At 40.5% G+C, this 26,283-nt stretch overlaps 1 protein-coding gene across 1 annotated transcript; it reads right to left on the bottom strand.

Moving 5' to 3' along the window:
- Nucleotides 1-705: 705 nt before the first annotated feature.
- On the bottom strand, nucleotides 706-25,755 carry metrnla (meteorin like, glial cell differentiation regulator a). The gene is made up of 4 exons (XM_063074280.1): nucleotides 25,415-25,755; nucleotides 22,579-22,964; nucleotides 10,021-10,080; nucleotides 706-3,312 (listed from the first exon to the last, which is right to left on the bottom strand). The coding sequence occupies exons 1-4, from the start codon at nucleotides 25,510-25,512 to the stop codon at nucleotides 2,996-2,998; spliced, it is 861 nt and encodes a 286-aa protein (XP_062930350.1). The 5' UTR covers nucleotides 25,513-25,755; the 3' UTR covers nucleotides 706-2,995.
- Nucleotides 25,756-26,283: the final 528 nt, after the last annotated feature.

Genomic DNA, 26,283 nt, shown 5'->3' with positions numbered 1-26,283 from the left:
ATAGCACACCCCCAGCCATGTTGCTTGTTTAGTGCTAACAAGAAGAATATGTTGTAACCAATATAAAATATGTTGTAACAACCTATACAATGATGCCAGCAATTAAAAGCTCTGTCCTTTACTTTCTCTAGATGAGTTTAATTCGATTCACTTAATCAAATAAAATTAGCTGTCACTAATTAAGAATGAAGAATAGTTACCATAGCTGCATGTTTAATCACATGGTCAGAAGATCAGGTGGACATCATGATCATGTGATACAGCTGTCTGACCTTTCTTTCTACTACCCAGGCAATCTTGTTCAAGATTTTGTTAACATTTCACGTAAGTAACAAAATAGAGCATTATTGAACCTGGTGGCTCCTCTGTCACTATTACATTCTGCAGATTATTCTGGATATTGTAGTAAGACCTCTCCAGCAGCTGGACTCACCCACATTGTCTGAGGCCTGATGGACGGAGGAGACGTAAAGATATGCATCTGAGCAAGTGGCGCAGACCCAGTGGGATCTTGCAGATGGAGAGAAGATGCCAGTATCATTTCAAGATAGGTCTGGTCTGTCTCCTTCCCAATGCTGAGTCATCCAATATGCCACTGCCCCAGTCCCAAACACCTGGCAAGCAAAGAGTCCTTGGGAGTCACAGTGACTGAAGCACCTTCAATAACTCCAAAAGACTGAGGTTTGGTAAAATACTGAAAGGCTTTTATTCGCTGTACAATACGACCTCCACGGTGAGTGTCTGCCCCCGGACTGAGGGGGAGGGGCAAGGAGAAACACCTTTATACAGGACTCTGTGGGAGGAGCCACAGTGGCCGTCAGCAGAGGGGCGTGTCCAGACAGTTAACCCAGTTACAACACATATATATGGTTTACCACAGTGACACTGGACATTTATAGTGTACAAGTATTTGTGTTTAAATCCACTGAACTAACTCCTGCCAAAGGATGCTCCAATATGTAACTATGACAAGCTGTCACCATTGTCTTATCGGATTCAGGCCCATCACATAGCAATAGGCCTAATATACTTTGCAGTTCTTACAGCTGGCAATAAGTAACATTGTGAGTGGGCCTGGATGACCAAGAGAAAAGATTGTGGACCTGGATGGGATACCTAGGTGCCTTGGAACTGCTGCATTGGAGAAGCAGAAACTTCTCCTGCTAAATGCTGAAGAAGTTGCTTACAGTCGCCTTTACAAACCATGTATTCTTCCCACAAAACCAATGCCCTCTCATAATGTTTAGTGATTCACTCTCAGACATCCCACCCTGCAAAAACTCATTTCAGGGAGGTAGCACCATCAATTTGTGGGAGACTCTCGGAACTTCCGGGAGAGGTGGGATGCCTGCAATAGAGTAGCTCCTTAACAGCTAGCCAGCTAGTTTAAATAACGTTAGCTATTCTAGTGAATGAATGACACCTGTTAAAACTCACCTCAACATGTCTTTAACAGTCTTAACCCACCATGGGCAATAGAAAAGTCACTGTTGCAAACAGTGCGGCGAGCAACACTGTCATTATTTTTGACCCCTTTTAGGCAGGGGTACACTTTAGGGTAGACTGGGGTGACATACATTTTATATTTTCTTTTTTTGGAACACTCTACCATAGGACTCTCTCTCTGTCACGCGCTTGCTCTCTCTCTCTTGCGCACTCGCAATCTCTCTCTCGCTCTTTCTCGCTCTCAAAAAAATTGATTTCCAGGATATTGTATATAATTTTCGGGCATCAGGGAGCCACTATTAATATGCGGGAGACTCCCAGAACTTCCAGGAGAGGTGGGATGTCTGCACTCTAACACACTACTATGAAATGTTTTTAGGACTCTTTGCTTTGTTATAAGCACTACACAATTTTCTTTTCTTCTTTCTTCAATGCAATGGAGCAAGGGTTACAGCAGGACAAATCTTCCCCCTCAGAAAGAGAGACGTGTGTGCCAGCAATGCCATTTGCTTAAAATACTTAATATTTTTCCACAAGTTATCCTCGCTGCTATTTGTACCAAACATTACTAATATGATGCAGTTCGTCATCTGTAACAAAGGAACTGGCCCAGGTTAAATTCTAAATTGGCCTATTCATCAATTGTTCATGAACTCAGCCTGTAATTGCCAGGAAACCACCCAGTAAAACACAAAGACCCTGAACGGCACTGCTGTCATCCTTGTTTCCTGGGGGCCAGGTTGGGACACTCACCATGACAGAAGTATGAAATACACCATGACCTATTGGCAGAGGTTAGCTCTGGGGCAGAGAGACTGTTTCACCCAACAGCTATGTGGACCTTAGCCAGCAGCCACATCAAGAACTCAAGACTTGTTTACGGAGGAAAAAAGGAATTTAAATCTGAGTCAAGATCTTAGTTCAAGCTTATGACTCTTCTGGAGCACATTTATGGCTTACGTTACCAGTGCAATCCAGTTCCCTTGTGTACTAAGTACCAAACAGATGTTCTATTATACCTTATATCTTGTCTAGTGTCCAGTGTCATCCTAAACGTGGATCATTGATTGACAGCTATAATCAGTTTGTACTGAGCCAGAGATAGTTACCTCTCTGGAATGATTTTATTACCAGTTTTAAGAGGGCTCACAATATTTCAAGACTTTACATTCTCTCAGAAACATTCTGTCTTCATAATTTTCTGTGTTACAAAATCCCTTGTACTGTACATCAGCATCATTACAAAACAACAGCTTCAGGCATCACTTTGAAAATCTGTACATCATATACAAGTTTATGCTACATTCATATTCTTTAAGACTTTGAAATTTATTAGTATTGATATTTTGATGGCAGTCTTGAATAACAATGATTTAAAGTCTTTTTCATTTTAGTTTAGTTGAAATCTGTAATGTTGCCTAGCAACAATGAGCTCTATTAAAGTGGCAGAATGCTTGGTCTCATCAGTACCACGTTTCAAATGCAGCGCACTATAAGATAGTGTTCCGTTTGATCTGGATAACTCTAATCCAGTTGCGGAAGGGTAGCATCAGTCTGTGGTCAATTCACAAGGAATTTCCCCTTTGTCTCTCGCTTCTTTGTAGATCCTTCTGAAGTCCTTATATCGGGGTGCACAGCCTAGTTGGACCTCACCAAAGTGCATGCTTCCTGTGAATAGGAAGTCCCCTTCTCCTTCCTTGACTCCACAATGTAGCAGTGTCTTTATATGTCCCAGCCATTTCCCACTCTTCCCGATTGGCTGGAATACCTTGTTCTTTTGTCTGTATATCTTGTCTGCAAAGATATCTATCCTTGATTCTTCTTGTTGTTGATCATGTGACACAGAACGAATGGTTCCTCTGATCACTAGGAAAGAGAACAAAGGCAAAGTTTTCCATTAATAAAATACAAAGCGTAAAAAATAGTTCATTCATTCATTATGTGCCATGTCGTATGATGTGGGCGATCATGGTCTTGACCATGATTGCTCATGGCAAATTTTTCTAAAGAAATGGTTTGCCATTGCCTTCTTTTGGGCAGTGTCTTTACAAGACGGGTGACACCAGCCATCATCAGTACCTTGCAGAGAATGTCTGCCTGGTGTCAGTGGTCGCATAATCAGGACTTGTAACATGCGCCAGCCGCTGGTACAACCGTTCACCACCTGCTCCCCGGCTTCACATGACCCTGATCGAGGGGGCTAAGCAGCTGCAACATCTTACTCAAGGGTGACCTGTGGGCTAGTGGAGGGAAGGAGTGCCTTACACCTCCCTTGGTAGAGACATATCTCCACCCCACCACCCAAAATAGGTCAGTGACAAAAGTAAGCCATTTATTTTTTTTCCAGTTCAAAATCTAATTTCATTTTGGACATTTTCATGTTTAGGGAATAGCCCCTCCCTAAAAGTCTTTCCAAATGCTTTTGTGTTTCTTAAGTGTAGCCCTTCTTCAAATTTCCTTTCCAATAATTTAAAATTATGTCCTTAGGTTCCACATTCCTAATTTAGTTTTGTTTTGGGTTTATCATTTCATATTTTATGCTAATTTGCTGAAGTTCCTGTTCCTGACTTGGGGTCCCATTATATGCACACTTCATTGCCCATCTTTACACATATCAAGTATGTTGTTCATCTCTGCATGTCAAAAGCAAGTCCTCCATTTTCTTAATCATGAGAAGAATGGCAATTCAATGGAGAAAGAAGTAACCCATGGCAGGAGGTGAAGCTTGGTGACTAGACCCATCATGTGGAATGTTGGAAAGTGTATGGTTATGCACTTTGGTGGAAGAAATAAACGGGCAGACTATTATTTAAATAGGGAGAGAATTCAAAGTTCTGAGATACAACGGGACTTGGAAGTCCTCGTACAGGATACCCTTAAGGTTAACCTCCAGGTTGAGTCAGTGGTGAAGAAGGTGAATGCGATGTTGGCATTCATTTCTAGAGGAATAGAGTATAGGAGCAGGGATGTGATGTTGAGGCTCTATATGGCACTGGTAAGACCTCAATTGGGAGTACTGTGTGCAGTTTTGGGTTCCTTATTTAAGAAAGCTTGTGCTGACGTTGGAGAAGGTTCAGAGAAGATTCACTAGAATGATTCCAGGAATGAGAGAGTTAACATATGAGGAACGTTTGACTGCTCTTGGACTGTACTCCTTGGAGTTTAGAAGAATGAGGGGGGACCTCACAGAAACATTTCGAATGTTGAAAGACATGGACAGAGTGGATGTGGAAAAGTTGTTTCCCATGGTGGGGAAGTCTAGTACGGGAGTACTTAAGGATTGAAGGGCGCCTATTCAGAAGAGATGCGAAGGAATTTTTTTAGCCAGAGGGTGGTGAATCTGTGGAATTTGTTGCCACGGGCAGCAGTGGAGGCCAAGTCATTGGATGTATTTAAGGCAGAGATCGATAGGTATCTGAGTAGCCAGGGCATCAGAGGTTCTGGTGAAAAGGCGGGGGAGTGGGACTAAATGGAAGAATGGATCAGCTCATGATAAAATGGCAGAGCAGACTCGATGGGCCGAATGGCCAACTTCTGCTCCTTTGTCTCATGGTCTTATGTGGTAACTCCCAGCTGGAGGGTGACTGACTTAATCAAAAAATCTCCATTCTGGAAAATACTTGTAAAGCATTCCCCTGACCTGTGAGATGTGTGCCACATATGGATGTTACTGACAGTGCTAACCCTAATGGTACCTTGAGTGGCTTGCTAGACCAATTCAAGGTGCAATGCACAGTAAACCGAAGTAGTGGATGGCTCTGGAGTCACATACAGACCAGACCAGGTTAAGGATAACCAAGTTCTTTTCCGGAAATAAATTTGTGCAAGTAAAATCAAATAACTATTACTGAGAACTCAAGTTGTAGAGTCATTGAAAACGACCCTCAACTGTGAACTGTTTCCACAACCTACAGACTTATTTTCAAGGACTCTACAACTCACGTTCTCAGTATTATTTGTGTGTTTATTTATTCACAATGTCTTCTTTTGCACATTGATGTTTGACAGCTTTTATGTACAGAGTCACAAATTCTATCATATTTCTATTTTCCTGTAAATGCCTGCACGAAAATGAATCTCAAGGTAGTATAGGGTGACAATAATAATTATTATACTTTTGACATGGACAGGCTTTAGTGAACCACTCACTCACTGGAGCAGGCATTCCCAACCTGGAGTCCCCTTGGTTAATGGTAGGAGTCCATGGCATAAAAAAGGTTGGGAACCTCTGTACTGGACTATGTGGTGGGTTCACAGTCATCATCCTTGAGATTAGTGGTTCCTGTTACACAGCGAGTGTATAAAAGACTCTATATACAGTGAATGATTTACGCAGCTGCAGTAGGGGATAAATACTCTATTTATAAAAGAGCATAAACCTCAATGCATTCCATTAGGAAAAGTAACATCTGTACAGAATCAATAGTGAGAAGGATAAAGTGCCTCGTAACAGCAATCACTAATTGATGGCCAGTTTCTGTAATACATGCTGTAACTGTAGACAGTGCTCAATTAGTTGTTATAAAAGACTGAGATATTTTCAGTGACGAGTGAGAAAGGTGTAGCCCCAGTGGATATTGAGACCACTTAGCTCGGTAGTCTCCAGCCACAGCTTGCTTCTTAAAGCTAGCCTACAACCCTTAGTGCTGGCCATTAATGCTCTTGTGTCGCACTGTACTGAAAGATAAACTGCAAGAAATGGGATGTACGAACACTCAATGCATACATGTGATATTTATACCAAATGAAAGGAGTTCAAGGAGGATAAAAATGGATTGTGGTAATATCCAAATTACAACTTGGTATAAGGTGCTTGCACACAAATTAAAGTCAAACTCACGCAATCATTTTAGCCTCAGTGAATGATTATCAAAACGTCCTAGAGTACCTTGAATATCAAATTGTACCTGATGTTGCTCGTTGTCCAAATGCTAAAATTGAAAATTGCTGAGTTATCTTTCCCAAAAGAAAGAATTAGCAATTTAATCACCCATGGAATGGGTGGGACAGACTCCTTTTTCATGATTTACAAAATAGATTTTCAATTTGTTCCAGAACCTACTTCCTCTTAGCTTTTGAGCAGAGCTCAAAACTCGCAGGGTTCCAGCACAATGCATTCCATCACTCAGCAAGCTGTTCGCATCACACCAGCAGGTGTTCATTGAGAAGCAGTAAAGCCAGATGCACTTTCCACTCTTTAATGATGTAGCCTAATGTGTACATGAAACCTGCAGTGTGAACAAAAGCAAGCAGAAAACTCTGCCTTTCTTCTTTTCCTTCCTGCAGAAGGAGTAAAGACAATGGCCAATGATCATTCTGTGTCCACTTTGAATCCAAAACTCCTTTAAATTCTACAGCTTCTTTGTTCAACATACAAAAGGTATAGACAATCACAAAGTCTTTAGTCAAAACAAATTATCATCATGTTAAATTGTGGTCTCCTAAATCTCAATAATTACTTCTATTCTTTTAAATTATTTTATTTGCTGTTCGGCATTGATTTGATTTTGATACACAATATGTGGCTTATTTAGTCTGATGTGGCATCTACTAATTTATCTTGGATACATTCAAGGACTTTCCACAGCGCTCTGGGGCAGAAAATTCCTAATTCTCAGCACCCACCTTATCATTTTCCCTCAGAATCTTACATACTTCAATAAGACCACCTCTCATTCTTCTCTCCTCAATGGGTTCAGACCCAACCTCAGACACTCACAAATCAAACACGATTTCCTTTCAAATTTTTCTTCACTCCTCAACCCCTTCCTTCCATCCTCCAAATGCAAGCACATCCTTAAAAAATGGAGACCAGAACTGTCTACAGTACTCCAGATTGCCCCTCATATCTTAGGCTGACTCACTTTTTATGTAAGGAGCCCCAGATTTCTCCATACAACAACATTTTGTAGTATCCCATTAGTTTTCATTCATTCTTCTGTCCTCACATTTCCCCATATTTTCCTCCATCTACTGACTAGTTGTCCACTCAGTTAATCTCCCTGTATCCATATACAGGCTCTTTGTGTCCTTTTATAAGTTTCCTGGCCCATCAGTTTTTGTTTCATCAACACATTTGGCCCCCGTACAAAGCCCATTGTTTCTAGCCAACAACACAGATTATAAATCGTTGTGGTCCTGGTTCTAACCCTTATACCCCACCATTAGTTACTGACTGCCTATTTGACAATGACTTATTTATGCATTTACTACCCCTTTATTCATGCCAAAATATTACCCCCAACCCATTGCACTGTTATCTTCTGCAGTAATTTTTATGTTGCACTTTAGCAATTCAAGTGCACCGCATCTGTTGGTTTCTCCTTCAATCTGCCACGTTTGTTACTTCTTCCAAAACACTCGCAAATTAATCGAAGTTATTTCCATTTATTCATTTGTTGAGATACAGTGTGGAATAGGCATTTCCAGCCCTTTCAGCCACGCACCCAGCCATCCCCGCTTTAATCCTAGCCTAATCATGGGACAATTTATGATGAGCAATTAAACTACCAACCAGTAGATCTTTAGAATTCTAAAGAATAACAACCTATGCATTCACCATTTTCCTTTAAGACACTGGGATACAGCCAGTAGATCCATGGGACTTGTTGGCCTTTGGCCTCTTATGTACACCCAGAACATTTTACCAGTTATAAGATTGTTTTAAGTTGCTCCCTCACCACAGCCCTTATTCATTATAATGATATTTTCAGTGTTTTCCACTATGAAGACCAATTCATAATAATCAATGTTCTCTGCCCTTGCTCTACATAAGAACATAAGAAACAGGAGCAGGAGTAGGTCATCTGGTCCATTCAATAAGATCAAGGTTGATCTGACCATGAACTCATCTCCACCTACCTGCCTTTTCCCCATAACCCTCAATTCCCCTACTATGCAAAAATCTATCCAACCTTGTCTTGAATATATTTACTGAGGTAGATTCCATTACTTCATTGGGTAGAGAATTCCACAGAATCACCACCCTCTGGGAAAAGCCGTTCTTTCTCATCTCAGTCCTAAATCTACTCCCCCAAATATTGAGGCTATGTCCCCTAGCTCGAGTCTCACCTATCAGTGGAAACGATTCTCCTGCTTCTATCTTATCTATCTCTTTCATAATTTTGTATGTTTATATAAGATCTCAATTTCCCCTGTTAATTCCTACCCATTCTTTAAAGTATTTACTACATCTATTTTTTTTTAAGTTGCTGTACTTTTTTAAAAAGTCTGTTTTTAAATGTTACATTATTTTATTTAGAGATATAGTGTGAAACAGCCCCTTCTGACCCAATGAACCGTGTCACTCTATTTAACTCTGGCAGACAATTTACAACAACCAATTAACCTACTAACTGGTACGCTAACTTTATGTCCCCCTTACCCTTGCCTCTGCTTTTATTCTCCACTCTGGCCTCTGACTTCTTCTCCTCACCTGCCTATTAACTTTCCCTGGTACCCCTCGTCCCATGATCCACTCTCACCTCCTGTCAAAATCCTCCTTCTCCAGCCCTTCACCTTTGCGGCTCATCACCTCCCAGCTTCCTACTTCATTCCCCCCTCCCCCACCCACCTGGCTTCACCCATCACCTTCCAGCTTGTACTTCTCCCTGCCCCAGACCCTCTTTTTCTGGCATATACCCATTCCGTTCCAGGCCCGATGAAGGGTCTCAGGCCAAAGCATCGACTGTTTATTCATTTCCATAGACGCTGCCTGGCAGGCTGAGTTCCTTCAGCAGTTTCTGTGTGTTGCCTTGGATTTCCAGCATCTGCAGAACCCCTTGTGTTTATACTCTGTCATACAGTACAGCTATTGCAAAGGGGGCAGTTTACGATGCCCACGAATGACTTATTACTCTTATTATTTATTACCATCCACAGTGATTTTCAAGTCAGTATCATTCCAGCGGTCTGAAGGCTGTAGTGGTCTCAGAGCTCACAGCGCCCTGGGAAGATGCAGTCTGCGAGATGTATGAGCGGAAACATGTAAGATACGCTGAGCTGGCTGCAGATACCAAGCCGTGTGGATGGAAGGTGCAGATCTTCCCTACAGAGGTTGGCTGCAGAGAGCTCATGGCTTCTTCCATGGTCAGATTGCTGAAGGGATTGGGAGTCTGAGGCCAGGGCCAGTGACAAGCTATAAAAGAACTCGGAGGCAGCCGAGCAAAGCAGCCACTGGTTATGGATGAAGAGGAGCGACGGTAGCTGGGCCCTAAAATGACCCATGGGTGGCCAAGGTCACACTGTTGAGCCCTCTGGAGATGTAGTGGGCTTAAACTGATGAAACATCTAAGAAAGGGGGTGCTGGGAAGTATCTGCCACCACCAAGCCCCGCCTCAAGATCTTGACACTATGACTCAAGTTAGGATCTGCTTATCAAAGAGATGAAACATCTAGTGCTATGAGCTCAAATTCACCATTACAACATCCTTTCTTAATAGAGCTAACCCATTTCCTTCTACTTCTGCCTATTCTTAAAAAAAAATGTCAAATACGCCGAATATTCAGTTCCCCTTATTCATTGAGCAACAGTGTCACTGAATCATGATCAAAGTGATTGACAAATACACTTACCCAGATCACTGGTGCAGGCAGCGAGGAGGACTTCCATGTCATTGCATGGACGACAAGAAGCTAGAAAGAGAAAAGCAGCAGATTAAACCTTGAAGCTCTTTACAAATAAATGCAATTGTTTATTTATTAGCAAACACTGCCTTTATATTCCAAACGTGAGATTCAAAAGGAAGTTTCTCAGTACACAGCAAGGAATATTTCATCTCAGTGTGCTTTTTAATGTGATATTCTCATTATGTTGCTATATGGGGGGGGGTGCGGGTTGAGGCTTCTGCACAAGATCAAAGCAAGTTGCAGAAACCTGCAAAATTAGTCAGCCCCATCATGGGTACTACCTTCTGTAGTAGCCTGGGCATCTTCAAGGAGCAGTGCGTCCTTCATTAAGGATCCCCACCACCCAGGGCATGCCCTCTTCACACTGTTACTGTCAGGAAGGAGGTACAGAAGCCTGAAGGCACACACTCAGTGATTCAGGGACGGCTTCTTCCCCTCTGCCATCTGATTTCTAAGTGGACATTGAACCCATGAACACTACCTCAGTACTTTAAAAAAAAATGTTTTTGCACTACTATTTTAACAACTATTTAATAATAGGCATCCATTATTCTCGTGAGACCATGGATTTGCACCTTGGAAGGTTTCCAGGGCGCAGGCCTGGGCAAGGTTGTATGGAAAACCAGCAGTTGCCCATGCTGCAAGTCTCCCCTCTCCACGCCACCGATGTTGTCCAAGGGAAGGGCATTAGGACCCATACAGCTTGGCACCGGTGTCATCACAGAACAGTGTGTGGTTAAGTGCCTTGCTCAAGGACACACACGCTGCCTCAGCTGAGGCTCGAACTAGCGACCTTCAGATCACTAGATCAACGCCTTAACCACTTGGCCACACGCCAATACAACAACGATTTAATAGACATATATATACTTAATGTAACTCAGTTTTTTCTCTATATATTTATCATGTGCAGTATTTCATTGTACTGCTGTCATAAAGTTAACAAATATCATGACATATGCTGGTGATATTAAATCTGATTCTGATACAGTAGTATTTATGAAAGCATTCTGCCCAAAGAACGTGAATTAGTAACAACATGCCAAAGAGACCATTACCAATGTCCCATAATTGTCTGCTGGCAAAACCTAAATCTAAAGTTAACTAGATTAACTGTACAACATTTCACTAGCATTAACTGTAGGTATGGAAATTAATTATAGTCCTAGTGAAGGTTCTCGGCAGAAAACCTTAATCGTTTATTCCCCTCCATAGATGCTGCCTGATTTACTGAATTCCTCCATCATTTTGAGGATATTGCTTAAGATTTCTGGCATCTGCAGAATCTTGTGTTTTTTAATTCTAGTCTGCAGTCTTGCTCCCACACTAGTACAATCTAGATACTGAAAGCTAAACATTCAAACTGAAGTGGTCATAAAGCTGTGTATATCTACCATTTCATTATTTTTTGAATGTCATCAAAAGAGACATGTTTTCACTAGATAGCCAGTGTAAAAGATACTCAAAGAATCCCAGAAATTTTGTTCAAGAGAATTCAAAAATGGTACATACATTTGCCTTCTAAAAAATAGAAGGTTCAATTTCCTTAAGGAGTTACCTGATCATTCTTATATCATGCCAATTTTGAGCAAGTTTTGCAATGTGCACCTTCATTAGAAACAAATATAATTATTTGCATATGAAATAAACTCCGACATTATGAAATTGTTTCCTTCCTCCACTTATGCATGCAGTGAATTTGCTCATTGGGCACTTTACCCGATTACTAAATGGGCTCTAGTTAACTTGTGAACCTAACAATAGATTTCTAATCTTTGTCAGAACATGAGAAGGTAGCAAATGCTTCAATGTGGAGAGATATTGTTTCCAGGATGCCAGAGTTAATAACTCAAAACATAAAGATAGTACAAAAATTTTGATTTAATCAGCTATATTAATATTTCATAAAGCTCCCTATTTAATAAAGAGGTTAGGAAGAATTAACAGAACAGAATAAGTGTGTATGTTATTCATCTGAGATTTCAATGAAGTGCTGTGCAGCTCGGTGAATAAAGATATTACATATTTTAAAGATGCAGAAGAAAAAGCACATACTCTTAATTCATTTTCAGAGAATGAAAGAGGTCGCCATGATCTCCATATATTGCCTTGAATGAGCCAAAAGGCAAGCAGGTAACAAAACTGTATGCATTCCTTCTCTACCTGCCCCAAAATTAGAAATCACAAGAAGGTAACCTTGGCTTCTACACAGTAAATGAAGTAGCAGATCATGGACCTCCAAAGCGTGGATACTTGCAATTCAGAGATGTTTCCAGTATAATGTGAGCATTGTCCCAAGTCCAAAATGGAATTTTGCTGAAGATTACTTTACGGATACTGACAGCACCCGGCGGTAATCTGACTCAGGCCCTAACCAATGCTCCTGAGCTGGTGTATTCACTGTTTGACAGAAGGATGTAATTACACCATTCTGCACAAGCCAGCACTCATGTTGCTGCTGCTTTGAATGACTTGCCCTCTGAAGCTATGTTACTGAAAGTACACGATGCTGCTAACAATAGGCAGCACTTGTTGGCCAACATACTTCGTGAGGAGGTGATCCCGAGGGGCAGTAACTACTCATCATCAGAATGCCATATCATCCCCAGCAGCTCATTCAGATTCCCCAATCAGTGCGAACTAACAGGTTAACAGAGGGAAAATCCGCAGAAAACACATGCTTATCAATAAAGTTACCTTAAAGATTCACATTTCTGAATACAAAGTAGGACACCATTTTGTTCAAGTTTTCCCAAAGTCTTCTATTTTTAGCATGTTACTCTCCATGTAGAGCTGGTTATTTTAATTCACAGATCCTTAGGATTAGAAAGACTGGTTATTCAGAAGGGTAAAATAACAAACATTTTAGAACAGTGATGCTCTGCTGAAAACTATTATGTTTAAGATCTGGGTATTTAAAATTTATGTGAAACAGCATCCATACTCATGAGAGCATTGACTAACTTCTGATGATGTATTTGCAAAATGAATTGTTGTCGGCTTTGATGAAGGCTGACAGACTTATCACTGTGTCTTTATGGTATTATTAATTCTTACTTCCCCACTTCCACACCACATCCCCTACTGTTCTCAGAGATCGTTTACTAGTAGATAATGGGAGATCAGACCATTAAACAAGTTTAACTGCTTCAGGCTTTAAATTCAGCTCATGAATAATCATTCTCCTTAGCTACCCACAATACCAAAATAGAGCAATGCCACCCTAAAGCCAAGAGACGTGACAAATTTCAAAAGACGTGCAAAGCTAGCATTCCACTTTGGAGCTGCAGATTGCCAAATATATTCCAAACAAGCCAGGAAAGAGTATCCTTTGGAGAAAAATGTTCCCAAAATAGAGTTCATAGTACAGAAATAAAAATAATGGCTAGTTCCTGACTGAAACTTTATTGAGATGGCCTCAAATTCAAGTTGAGCTCCTCTGGAAACTTTACTGAATATGATTTTATGTTACACTTTCTTAGAATACAGTAGAAAACTACTCAGCCAATAGAATGTGTGTTTGCTCTTGAAGCAGTTCCATTAATCATAAGCACAACACCAACCCTATTTAAGCAACACACATCAAAGTTGCTGGTGAACGCAGCAGGCCTGGCAGCATCTCTAGGAAGAGGTACAGTTGACGTTTCGGCCCAAAACGTTGACTGTACCTCTTCCTAGAGATGCTGACTGGCCTGCTGCGTTCACCAGCAACTTTGATGTGTGTTGCTTGAATTTCTAGCATCTGCAGAATTCCTTGTGTTTACCAACCCTATTTATATCCATTCAATCTATTCTCACACATACCCATCAACAGCACTTATTTTCTATCTACACTGGTGACAATTTACCTCCTAGCCAACAGATCTCCAGCAATATAGCATAAGACATGAGCAGCTGAAGTGGAACCCACCCCTTCACACGAAGAGCATCCAAACTCCCCACAGACAGTACCGGAGGTCAGAATCAAACCTGGGTCACCGGTGCTTTGAGACACTGTGTCCCACTCAACTGTGCTTGAACAGGGGGCAGAAATTCTTTTGGATGCCCATTTTTAACCATGTTTTAAAAGCACTGCACGACTGAAAACTCAGCTCAAGTCATCCCTTCAACTTAATCCATCGTACCAATGTAAATATGCAAATAAACTAAATAGTCACATTTTGTGCAACATCAACATTGTGTTGACATTTTTCAAGTTTTCTATACAAAATTACAGTACAAAATGTGCTCAGGATTACCTTCCTGATTACCCTTGTCCCTGGCCACAACTAGGATAATCGAATTGCCTTTGATCCCAAATTTCCAATCTCCCCCAGGCATGAACCACTCACCACCATCCCATAGTCCCCTCCGCTCCCCCCCCCCCCAACACTTTAAACACCACCTCTTCGCTGGGTCGCCTATGAACAGAGGCCACTTGGTCAAAACAGTCAACACTTTGTAAGCTACTAGCCATACCCTGCCCGAGCCATGAACTTCACAGGCACTGGACAGAAAAGCAGGATTTATCACGCAGAATAATACTGCTCTGATCAACTTCTGTGCAAGTAAATAAGGAGTTAGTTTGATGCCATCGATTAAGGTGATCAAAATTAAAATCTACAGTGCAAAGCAGCAAATCCTGATGGTTGCACAAGTAATCACTAAAAAAAACACTAACTTAAAATTTTGAGTCCAGTTTGTTAATTCTTATACGTTCACATGGCATCGCAGTGGCTATGATAAAGACATTCAGCCAAGATTATAAGCGGACGAATCTTGTTAGTCTTCTCATCAGGATGACCGCATATGCAAGAGCAATTGTTCAGGCATAGAAAACTACTATTTTATATATGCACATCTGCAAACTTGGTTGCAAAAAGTATATGTCATGATCAATTTGCATTAGGGAACTGTTAATTAAATAAATAAGACTCGCTTCAAAGATAGTGACTTAATTTAACTTACCTGGTCCCAATTTCATATTGTTTGATGTTGAAAGGCAAGTACCAACTTGAAAGACATTATAAAGGATTCCTCAAATCACCATTTACCATTACTATTCAAAACAAACACACCATTAATATTAACTGCTGCCTCTGTCCAAGTAAACAGAGGTCTTGTTTGTACAACAGCTGTAAATCTGTGGCTGTTCTGAATGAACTGCAGTTACCAGTAAAACTTTGCCATCCAAACCCTGTGGGACAAGTGACTCTGAACTTTAACCCATAGTAACAACTTCCGACTCCAAATATCAGTTTACGTTGTACATCTGAAATAGGACCCTGGGGAGTCTAATCTGAGCACTGGCTTGGAACATGGACCAAGTCAATGAGGTAGCCTCTTTACCGGAGAAGTTACAAGCAAGCCTCTAAAATAAACCGCTGTACACCTCCAACCAGAGGGGCCATGACAAAATATAGATTTCAACAGTAATTAGATAATATTGTCAATCAAAATGAAATGGTGGTGGGTGAGGAAGCTCCAAGCTAGGTTTTTGCCACATTGGTAGAAGCACTGAATATGCAACTACTGATTTGGTTTGCGTTATTCAAGATCACAAAACAAAGCATGGGGTCAGCCAGTTACAACGCTCGACAAGAGATTTCTTCACCAGAGGCACATGAATCTCTGGTATTTTCTACTCAGGAGAATCGTGAAGGCTCAATTGCCAAGTGAACTTATGACACAGATGAACAAATCTCAGATAACACAGGACTAAGGGATATGGAGGCAGAGCAGGAAAGTTGTGCTACGGTAAAGGATAAACCATGATCTTACTGAAAGCCTAAATGCTTCAATTTCTTGTTCTTACTGTGGGGCATCTCCATAGTCAGATTTCACCCCCTCATCACACTCATTGGAATATCTGTACTTGATGGCAACACTATTGAGACCTTAAGCATCGCAGCAATACACATGGATGCTTAAAGCTGTTCAAACAATGAGTTTTGATTAACTTAATAAGAGGAAACAGTTTCCATTGGCAAATGGAGCAGCCACCAAAAAGTCACAAATTGTACTGCTGGTGCAAGTCACAAAGACAAGGCTTAGATCAGAAAATACTTCCCCTTTTTCTTACAGCCCTTAGCAACTAAGTGACAATGATCATGATTTCGCCCACACTTCAGTCTGTCAAAATTAAAAATTACTTAGTCTCTTTTGCACACGAGGAAGTTATACTGTATCAGAATTCATAAATATTTTAACATTGCCAAAAATATTTTAGGCTTGTTACATCTTAGCTGGAATCCAAGTTTCAAAATAATGTTCTAGACTTATTGCATGTAACTCTCAAGATGAAAACTGTAGATAAATTGTCCTTTGAAATGCATTCTATAAAAAGAGTGAGTTTTGATATAACCCCTCTAACTTGATTAAATTTGATTAAAGTCTGTCACGAGCCTCTAACTTACTCAGTGATTATTAACCAACCTACTGACTTCAACTTAAATGTCCTGTTGAAAAATTAACCCAAGTAATCAAACAACTGAGTATTTGTGCTCAAGTAGAAGAAACCCAATTAAATTTAACGACAACTTAATGTGCATTGCAGATATAGATGTTCAGGGTGGAGAAAGGTGTGAAACATCAACTAAAAGGAGAGCAACACACACAAAAAATGCTGGTGAACGCAGCAGGCCAGGCAGCATCTACAGGAAGAAGTACAGTGAACGTTTCGGGCCGAGACCCATCGTCAGAAAAGGGGAGTATGTTTTCTAGAAAACAAAGCTAGCTTGCTCAGCTAGTAAGACAAAGGCATAAAACTTGTTTTCTTCGAGTCAACCCAATTGTGAAAAATAATTAATCTTCACCAACTTACTGATTGTCTGAGATCACAAACAAGAGTAATTGCATTCCACTATGTACCTCGTGCCTCCAGAGCACTTCTAACAACCTATATGTTACATTACTAAACCTATACTGCCAAACACATTAAAATGTTTAACCATTTGCTTCTGCTATGCTCTCTGCACTTGCAAGGTCAAAACAAACCTCAGGACATTGTTAAATGACCCAAGTCTAAAGATAGTATCAAAAAGCTTAAAAGCTGACTGATCATTATCATCATCATTATTAAGATTATGCATCAGTTTATGGAGTTTTATTCTGGGTCAGTAATAAGGAAAGATTGAGTAACAAAGTGAAAGAAATTTTCCAGCAATACACTGGATCCAAGAGTTAACACCTGGAGTGTAGACTGCTCAGCCCATCACAGCTGTACTAGCTCTTTGAATAAACTATCAAGTGAATCCTTTTTCCTAATTCTTGCCTCAAATCCTTTCAAGGATTCCCCAAAAATATTATACCGTAGGCTATACGGTACACTTATTTATTAACCTTTTTTAAAAAATGTTGAATTCTATCTCACTTTATTGCCTTCTATTATTCAGATGGATTTAAATGCGGGTCTTCAACTTACCAGTAACTGGAACAAAATGTTCCAGTTACCTTTGCAAAACTTTCTACATACTTATCATTGAGTCACAGTTATCAGAGATACACCATGGAACTAGGTTCTTCAGTCTATCACCATGCAACCATCAATAAACCATTTATATTAACCCCAATTACAGTTGCCAATTAACCTACCAACCAATGTGGGAGAAAACGGAAGGGAGGAAATCCACACACAGCCTCAGGGAGAGCACAGAAACAGGACCAGAGATCAGGATGGAACCTGATTCTCTGGAATGGTGAGGCACTATGCTGCCCTTAACATCCTTACCCTAACAAAAATCTTTTGTAACTTCAAGCACACACTATTCGCTAGCATGTTGTAAGAAAGAAGCACCAAAGACTTAAGAACTCTCACCAAACTGGAGCCAATGAAGATGTAGCAGATAAAACATTCCAATCTCAATTTGCTTGAAATTCCACTAGGACTTTAACCATGAGTCACTGGACTTGGTGAATAAAGTGATTCAGTGGAAAACATAACCACAAAATGATTAAATTCCCACTTTGTTTTTGGATTATGTAAAACATTTTACCACAAAGCCCTGTGAAAAGCAGCCAATTTAAGCAGTCACCATCTTTCAATAAATTCAATTGTGGACAGGTTGTACTCAGAAGTTACCAATTATACACAATCAAAGTAAATTCAAATGAAGAAAAAACAGGGTGAAGGCAGCAATTAAATAGGACATGGTGTGTTAAAATAAAACACAATTATGGCCTTAACCTACCATTACTTGACAGGCAATGGCTTGTGATATTTTATACTTGTTCATATTATCAACTGATCACCAACTTAATCCTTATAATAAACTAACTTAATTAAATTGTACATGGGAAGAGCTGGAGCTCCAAGTTTCAAGAGCCCTTTCTGTTTGATGCAAGTTTCTTTCTGGTAACACACACAAAATGCTGGAGGAACTCAGCAGGCCAGGCAGCATCTATGGAAAAGTCTTTTCTCTTCTTTCTGGTGTTCGGTGAAAATTTCAATAGTATACAGTATTTCTTCTTTAATTACCACAAAAGACTCTCCAACCAAAATATACTACATCAGGGAGATCTTGTTAAGTAAAACCCAATTATGATGAAAGCCCCATATTGTCCTTAGTGAGAAGATGGAAAGATTGGTTAGGTTCCCACCGAACACTGATGATGATAGTTAGCAATTGATATCCGAGGAGTGAAAGTAAGGAAGAGAATAAATAAACTTTCATTTCTGTAGCACCTATCAAGTCCTTAAGACATCTCAAACTCAGCCAATGATATGCTTTCACAGTTCTTTCCCATCTTGGGAAGTCCTCAGGATCAGAGGTAACATGTTCTACTCCAGTTCAGTGCATTCTGAGAAGAGTGAAGAGGTCAGTGTGGGACTCACAATACACGACCTGCTTGACAGGACAGGTAGGTGAACAGTTTGGGTGTTATACTCCTTACTCTATTTATGCAGGGCTTCTCGGAGCTCAGCTATTGGATAAAAGGTTCTCAGTGCCAACCTGAATAGTACGCCTCTTCTTTAAGTAGGCATTGGCCAGAGATTTCCAGAACTTAGTGGGGAGTTTGCATTTTTTCCAAAGGAGGTCCACGGTTAGCCTTAAATTTTCTGCTGTCATCTTGGCAGTATCTTCCTGTGACAGAGCTCTGAATTAGAATGCCTGTTTTGGGAATCTGGTATTGAGAATGCAGCAAACTGCTGCACAATGGAGTCAACTGCATATAACTATGGCCTCATTCCTGGAGATGCTGTCCTGATAGAAGACACGGACATTGGTTTTCCTTATCCTGTAAGTGGATTTGTTGAATTGATAGTATTTGCTACAGGTATTCTTCATCTATGAAATCACAGGGGCTGCCTGGTAAGCAATCAGCGTTTCTTTTTTACCGTGTTTAAGTGCTAGTCTTCAAGCCCACTTTCCCTCAGACAGCTGGTCCACACTGGTGTACTGAAAGCAACAGCTAATTCTGTTGTTGACATCTGACTTCTTGGAGAGAGCTCCCAAAGAGTGGAAAGATGTGCATTTTTTCCAGACTCCAGTCACAGGATTCTTGTGACCAAAAGGTGCTGTCATGCAAGCAGTGGATGTGGGGACAGGAAGGGAAAAAACATCGGTGGATGATCTTTGTCTTCAAGTGTAAGACACATACTTGCATGAATGAGCCCCGTCTCCGAATGCCTGCATATTCAAGGAGGTCTGCATTTGGCAACTCAAGTAACCATGCAAGGTGACCCCCTTTCTGAATGATGCAAATCTAGAATGGAGGGGAATTTCTGCAAGCATCCAAACTTCAGAAGAGTGTTTTTCAATTTACAGAATCAAAGCCTTTAGTGAGGACAAAAGTGGCCATGGTCAATGGTCAGTGCTGTTGCCTACATTCCTCTTCAAGCCCACAACTCTTCAACCACTGCTGATAACTTTCCTTATAGCAGATGGATGCGTCTCATTGACTGAGATAAACAGACAGCTTGACAAACGCCTGAAGGCCAAGGTGCAACAGAAAACCTGTGGCCTGAAGAACAGATGTTGGCAGAAAGAGAGAAGCGGCCCAACATCTCACTGCTAACCATGAGCCCAACTCACAGCAAACATCATAGTCCAGCCTTGCCACCATCCTTGACCAACAAGTTGAAAAAGTTGTTGAAAAAGCTCTACCTGATCAACCAGGCCTCAGGTGATGATGTATATACCTGTTTCAATTCCGAAGCCTGGCGGGGAGGAACTTCAATTAAAAGATTCATCACCTCATCTCTATGGGAAAGGGAGGGCATATCAGAAGAACTCAGGGATGCAGATAGTGTCATGTTTGTAATGCTGGTAAATGTGGTGTTGAATCTACCCTGTGGTGGACCTCAAAAATGGGCATGAGGTAAATATGATTAACTCACATTGACCAAATTATAGCTGTTCCTGACAGCAAGGAAACTTGTTTTTTGTAACTGTCTCCTGTAATAAAAATGTGACCATTAATAACCACATTAAGGTGACAAAACAAGCAGAAAGCTGATGTGTTGAAATACAAAAAAATACACATGGTTTGACCATCTTCCTAGCAATGGCAAAGAAAGACATGACTGATTCCATACAAAAGTCTGTAAATTCTTTACAGACACTTTAGTATAAACTGAATAAACGTTTCATATTGAACTTAATTTGAATTTACTTTTCCAATATACTGTTCACCCAAGAGTTTACATTAAAAACAAAAGAAATAGGAGGCCATTCTGCCCCTTATACTTATTATATCATGGCTGATCTTCCACCTCAAGCCACTTTCCACCACTAATCCCTGTTACCTTTCCTTCTTTAACACCACACTTTCTTGAAAGTTACCCATCACATAGCCTGACTCTGCAAAGGCAGATCTCAGTCACTAGCACAAGGATATAGACAGCGGCCGATTTAATGACATGGCCCAGGATGGTAATCTCATTGAACCCACATTAAAACTGAAATGATTAGAAAGCATTTTACAAGTTATATTAATTATACCAAGGCAAGTCTAAGTGTGTGTGTTATAAATACTTAAGATCAGCTCTCAAACGGACACATGATGAACTGAGAAGCTTCCCACTTTAGATCTGGTTCTATTAGATACAAACAGATGTCAAGAGCTACATTGAACAATTCATTCATTTTGGAATAAAACCATTTCAAGCTGCTTGGCAACAGCACTAAATAATTTTCATTTCCTGACTTGGATTAAATAGCCCCCCATACTTCAGTCTTACACTGCACTTCAGAGCACTTTGAGTACTGCTTTCCCCACCACGGTGAATTGGGAACAGAACACTCATTCCCAAAGTCCTCGTCCCTATTCAGATACCATAAAGGAAGTGTACAAAACTTGTCTTTGCTCACTGGAAGGGCAATTTATGGAAAGTAAAGCATATAGTTATATGTGACAAATATGAGTTACTGCTTTTGAAAACAGCAGATGCAGAAAGCCAAGTTTCCACTTGGAAGCAATTTTCCTAAAGACTTACTATCTGAAACAAGTTTATGCTCGAACAATTCATCCATTTATGTTTTTGTAAATTTGACTGAATTTCTAATTGGGTTTGTGCAGGAAGCTATTAATCATATTTCATTGTTGAAACACAACCGGTTTGACCAGCAATTACTTCAAAACAGTCTGATGTGAAAGCGCCACCTATTGGTGGGTGAAATAAAGCTAAGAATGTGACTGATGCACATCATCTTAACTTATTTTACAGTCGATTTATGGATCTCTTTTCAGAATTACCCCATGTACTGGAATTGCAATAGGTAGCAGTGTCTCGGTACATATTACAATTTATTGCAAGCTTATTCTTGACACAATATACTAGTAATGCATTTGTTGATGCATAATGATACCCAAGTTTGTTGTTCTTTTACATAGGAGAATAAAGACGTGTGTGCAAAAGAAAATATTTTTGTACTTGGTATCCTCAGCGTCAAGAAATGCAAGCCAGTCCTAAGGTTTTTCAGAGGTCAGCATGTTAAGCCCCATTTAACCCAAGTAACTTTAAAGAACAAATCAGTTTTCAACCCACTCACCAAAATTATTTATGGTTATATATTGCAGTAAACATAGTGGGTACTCTGATTTTGTCTGGCACTTATTAATTAAATGAACCAGACTTATTCAGTATTGCTGGTTGAGCAGTACCCGAATGTTATATTTAATTTTTCACACACGGTCAGGCAAATGAACCTTGCAGCATATTGTGTACTCAAGTTAGTTATCTCTGTGCAGCTAATCCTGCAATACCAGTGGATGCCATTCTACATGACTCCACAATTCAGGCTATCTAAAACCTCCAGCTGAAAGAGAAAAGTTGATAGTGAGGCTAAACAGAGTAAATAATTGAAGCCAAAAATAAGTCAATTGAAGGTTACCCAAACAGCCCATCATCTGTTTCCATATCAGTGTTAACTACACCTGAATATAATGAGCACATAAGCCGCCATCAAGAGTTACTCCCAGTCAAGACTATAATAGCAAGGTAATAATTCTTTCACCATTTATTATTTAGATTCCTAAAACCAGCAAGTAATTTGCAACAGAAATCCTGAATATATGACTTACCTGGTGCATTGTGTAAATCTGCAACAGTCCTATCTTTAAATAATTCATACTGAAAACCAGTGATTTTTCTGCTTATGTCCATCTGAGGGGTGGCCTGGATAAAGAGTGCCCCCTCATCCATGCCGAAACAATATACTTTGTTAGGGACGTGGTCCTCTTCAGTCACAAGTAGTTTCAGATCACCAGCCTTTTCTAAATAAATATTAGCTCCCTTGGAATCTTTGAAAGGCTTAATGCAGACAGTCAAGTTTTTGTAAGATGATGCTAGATTGGTTCGTAAATTAACCCTCAGGGCTCCAGTAGGATACAACCATTCCAATGAACCTTCAGAACAGCGCAGGTACACCTGTTCTACATCTCTGGAGTGAGCATTATGCGTTAAACCACTAGAAGAAAAACAGAACAAACAAAATTAAAATCTACACAGTGAATACCTTTGGGTAATTTCCAGTGAAGATTTTCTTGTAATAATCCCTTTACATTCTTTTTTGGTACCTCAAACTGCAATGGAAGAGAGAATCCAATAATACTTAGTGATTTTAGAAAGAAGCATATTAGAAAAAAAGTGAACTGAAGATAACAATGCCTTTAGTGGAATGCATCCAACTTGCAAAACCAAACTACCTATTATGCATTATTATGGATGGCTCTCTCAAAGAAACAAAATAACTGCTGCTCTTGAACTGGGTTTTATACATCCTAGATGACCATTTTGATCTCTATTCTTTTGGATCCTGTATAAACAATAGAAATTTTGCAATTGTTTTTCAAACCATCATAAGCCTTCATAATCCATCTCAGAAATTAATGATTCAATCAGTCAGTATATTTTTCCTCAAATAAATTTTTGTTTGGAATTTACCAGATCACATTGGCTTTCGCATAGTATATTGTCTACTATTTGTAACAAAATACATTTTGAAACACTTAATTTTTGGTAGTAATTTTATAACTTTTCAGGTGTATGCCTTGTCATTTTTGTGGATCCAGAATACACTAATAGCAATTAACAGTACTGGAATGATATTATTGTATGAACCTTTGGTATGTATATGTCCACAGTGGTCAGGTTGGTTTAGATTGTTTACATTTTTGGAATAAGTGAACTTTAAGAAAAATCAAGTACAAACAGCTTATCTTTCCAATTAAATTGTCAGGGTATTCTCATCATATTGCAGTAATCCATATTTAAGTGGTCATTATTTTGAGTTGATTTATCTCATGCTTGTAAACGCATTGACAGATAACGGGTCAGTTTTCATTAGCTTTGGCAAACTTTTCCTGGGTAAAGTAAACTTGCTTTGTCTGGAGAACGTCTCAGACCTCCCAGGATTTAATCACCACATGTCAAGTAATACCTACAAGTACGCACAAAGGTTTTGAGATGAGCAAACAAAATAGCTTCAATACTTGACTAATTAGCATGAAAATAATTAGTCGGGATTTTTTTTAAAAAGAAAAGGCTGGAAAAGGTAGCAAAAGTCCAAATATTAATATTTTGCTTAAAATGCTATACATTTCACAGCAAGATTTCTATGGTGTTGCATTAACACACACCGCAGAGGTCCAATCAAACAGGAATTGCAATATTTTCCTATCAGGTTATAAAAGCAAGGCTCAACTTTGGATGAACCACATTTTTGAGAACCACCACAGCAAAAAAAAAGATTCGGTTAAAGGTTTAATAAAAAAGAAGCGTTGCTGTCACTTCAATTCTTACTCTCCACAGCACCCATAGGTGACAGCTCCCTCAGAGTTCTGGTGTAACCTTTTCTACATTCTGTTCAAGTGGACCTCCGTTAAGCCAGCACCCCTCCCAACCTCCGCATACGATGAATCCTCCCAAGATCGGGGCACTGTATTCAAGAGCCGGTAGCTTATTGAGAGATCGCCAATTTGTCTTCCAGGCAAAAGCTCTTGGAAACAAACTGCCGTTCTGTGTCGTTATAGAAAATCGATGCTGCCTGCGCCTTCACCCTTCAAAACAGCAGTTACTCACGGTGGCACCTTCACCCAGTGAGTCATGTGCGTGAACAGAATTGGGAAACGGCAGTGGGTGGCTGGTGTTTCATTGAAACTTACAGAGGAAAGAGGACTTCTGAATACAAAATTATTATTTTAAAACGTACTTAAAACATACAACTATACGTATAATCACAACTCTGCCACCTTGTAAAGTCTTATTTTGATCAAAGTGTTCCCATTTAAAAGGCTCTCCTGGTTAAGTACTTGGAAGTGATGGGTACGTTTCTTCTAGAGGGGAGAGGACCGAGAGTTAGTTTCCACTGCTTTTTACTTTGGAACTAAATCACAGGATAGAAACAGCTCATTAAACTCTCGAGGTCGAGATAGTCCTTTATCCAATTTAAACCAAACCTTAAGCAGGAACTAAAATAATTAAAATCTAAGGCTTTTGAAAATAGTTCCAATGCTCCTCGCTAATAAGTAGTTAAATGTTTTATCTACCCAAAATAAAACCTCGGAGGAACATGTAATCACAGCAAATTGATATACGAGTACATTTAAAAAGTGTCAAAAACTCAACAGCCAATGCAGACCATTTTCAAACACTGGCCAGATCCGGCACCGGTTTGGGGTCAATACGTCCTCTCTCTAATCCCCAAAAGCACCAACACGGTGGCAGAGCGTGGGCTACTGGAGAACCACAGGAAGACAGGCTTCTTCCCCTGACTAGTCGTGGCATTCCGGTACAGGTCCGGGAGGTTGACCTCTACCGTAGATCCTGCGTGTGGTTTTGCTCGCTCTCCCCCCACCCCCACTCTCTCTCTCTCTCTCTCTGTGTGACAGGTTACAGGTTAGTGAGGTTACTGCTCACCTTCCCTTCCAACTGCACTGGTTGCTCGAGTACTGCGAGGTCGCCGCTCTGCAAACCAGGAGCACCGCGATCAGCGAGTCCAACGCTGTACTTAACATTTTCTTTTCTTCAGCTCTCCTCTGTTCCGAGTGCCAGGGGGAGAAGGTGGTGTGAAATGAAATCCCAGAAACCTCGAGGACTGGATGCTGCTTCTCTCTACATTATGGTTTGGGTTGAGGAGTGTTCACTGAGCGTGTTGTTGTTGCAGCCCGCCGCGCTCTACTCCCGGAGCTGAGGCATGACAGAGCATCACATTTCCTCAATGCAGCAGTTTCTGTGTAGTAAGACTCCCGGCTCCACGTCACGCGGCTGCATTGCAGCTGATAGCCAGCCCGGCCAGGCTCCGCTCCGCCTCCTCGCAAGGCTGCCGCCAAAACCAGGCTCGGATCATCGACCGATGCACGCAAAGTGCGGGAGCAATTCAGCAGGTCGGGTCAGCGTCTGTGGAGGGACATCCGAAACGTCGGCAGTTGATTCCCCTCCATTAACCTTCTGAGTCCTCCAACATTTTGTGTGCGTTGTTCGAGACTTCCAGCATCTGCAGAATCTCTTCTGTTTCCGGCCTTTTCATTCGGCTCCCGCACCACAGCTTCTCATCTCATGCGTCCCGATTCTCCGCCAGAGCCTTCGCTCTTTGGCTAAGTTTGAAGGATTTCTTCCCCAGTTCCACCTTTGCTAGGTTTTTACAACATAGTACAACAGCACAGAAGCAGGCCTCTTGGCACCTGCGCTGACTATGATGTTAATCTAACTAATCCCATCTGCCTCCGAATAGTCTGTAGCCCTCTATTCCCTTTCCTGTTCAGGACTGCCTAACTACCTCTTAAAGT

The sequence above is a fragment of the Mobula hypostoma genome, chromosome 22 (genome assembly GCF_963921235.1).
Source record: "Mobula hypostoma chromosome 22, sMobHyp1.1, whole genome shotgun sequence".
Taxonomy (NCBI): domain Eukaryota; kingdom Metazoa; phylum Chordata; class Chondrichthyes; order Myliobatiformes; family Myliobatidae; genus Mobula; species Mobula hypostoma.
Note: the sequence above shows the minus strand (reverse complement) of the source record. Positions and strands in the feature narration are given on the sequence as shown.

Coding starts and splice junctions, on each gene's coding strand:
- metrnla (XM_063074280.1), bottom strand. CDS start 25,512: ATGTTAAGTACAGCGTTGGACTCGCTGATCGCGGTGCTCCTGGTTTGC. Junction 22,965..25,414: donor CAGTGCAGTTGGAAGGGAAG/GTGAGCAGTAAC, acceptor TTTTTCTTCTAG/TGGTTTAACGCATAATGCTC. Junction 10,081..22,578: donor AGATTTACACAATGCACCAG/GTAAGTCATATA, acceptor TTCTCTTTCTAG/CTTCTTGTCGTCCATGCAAT.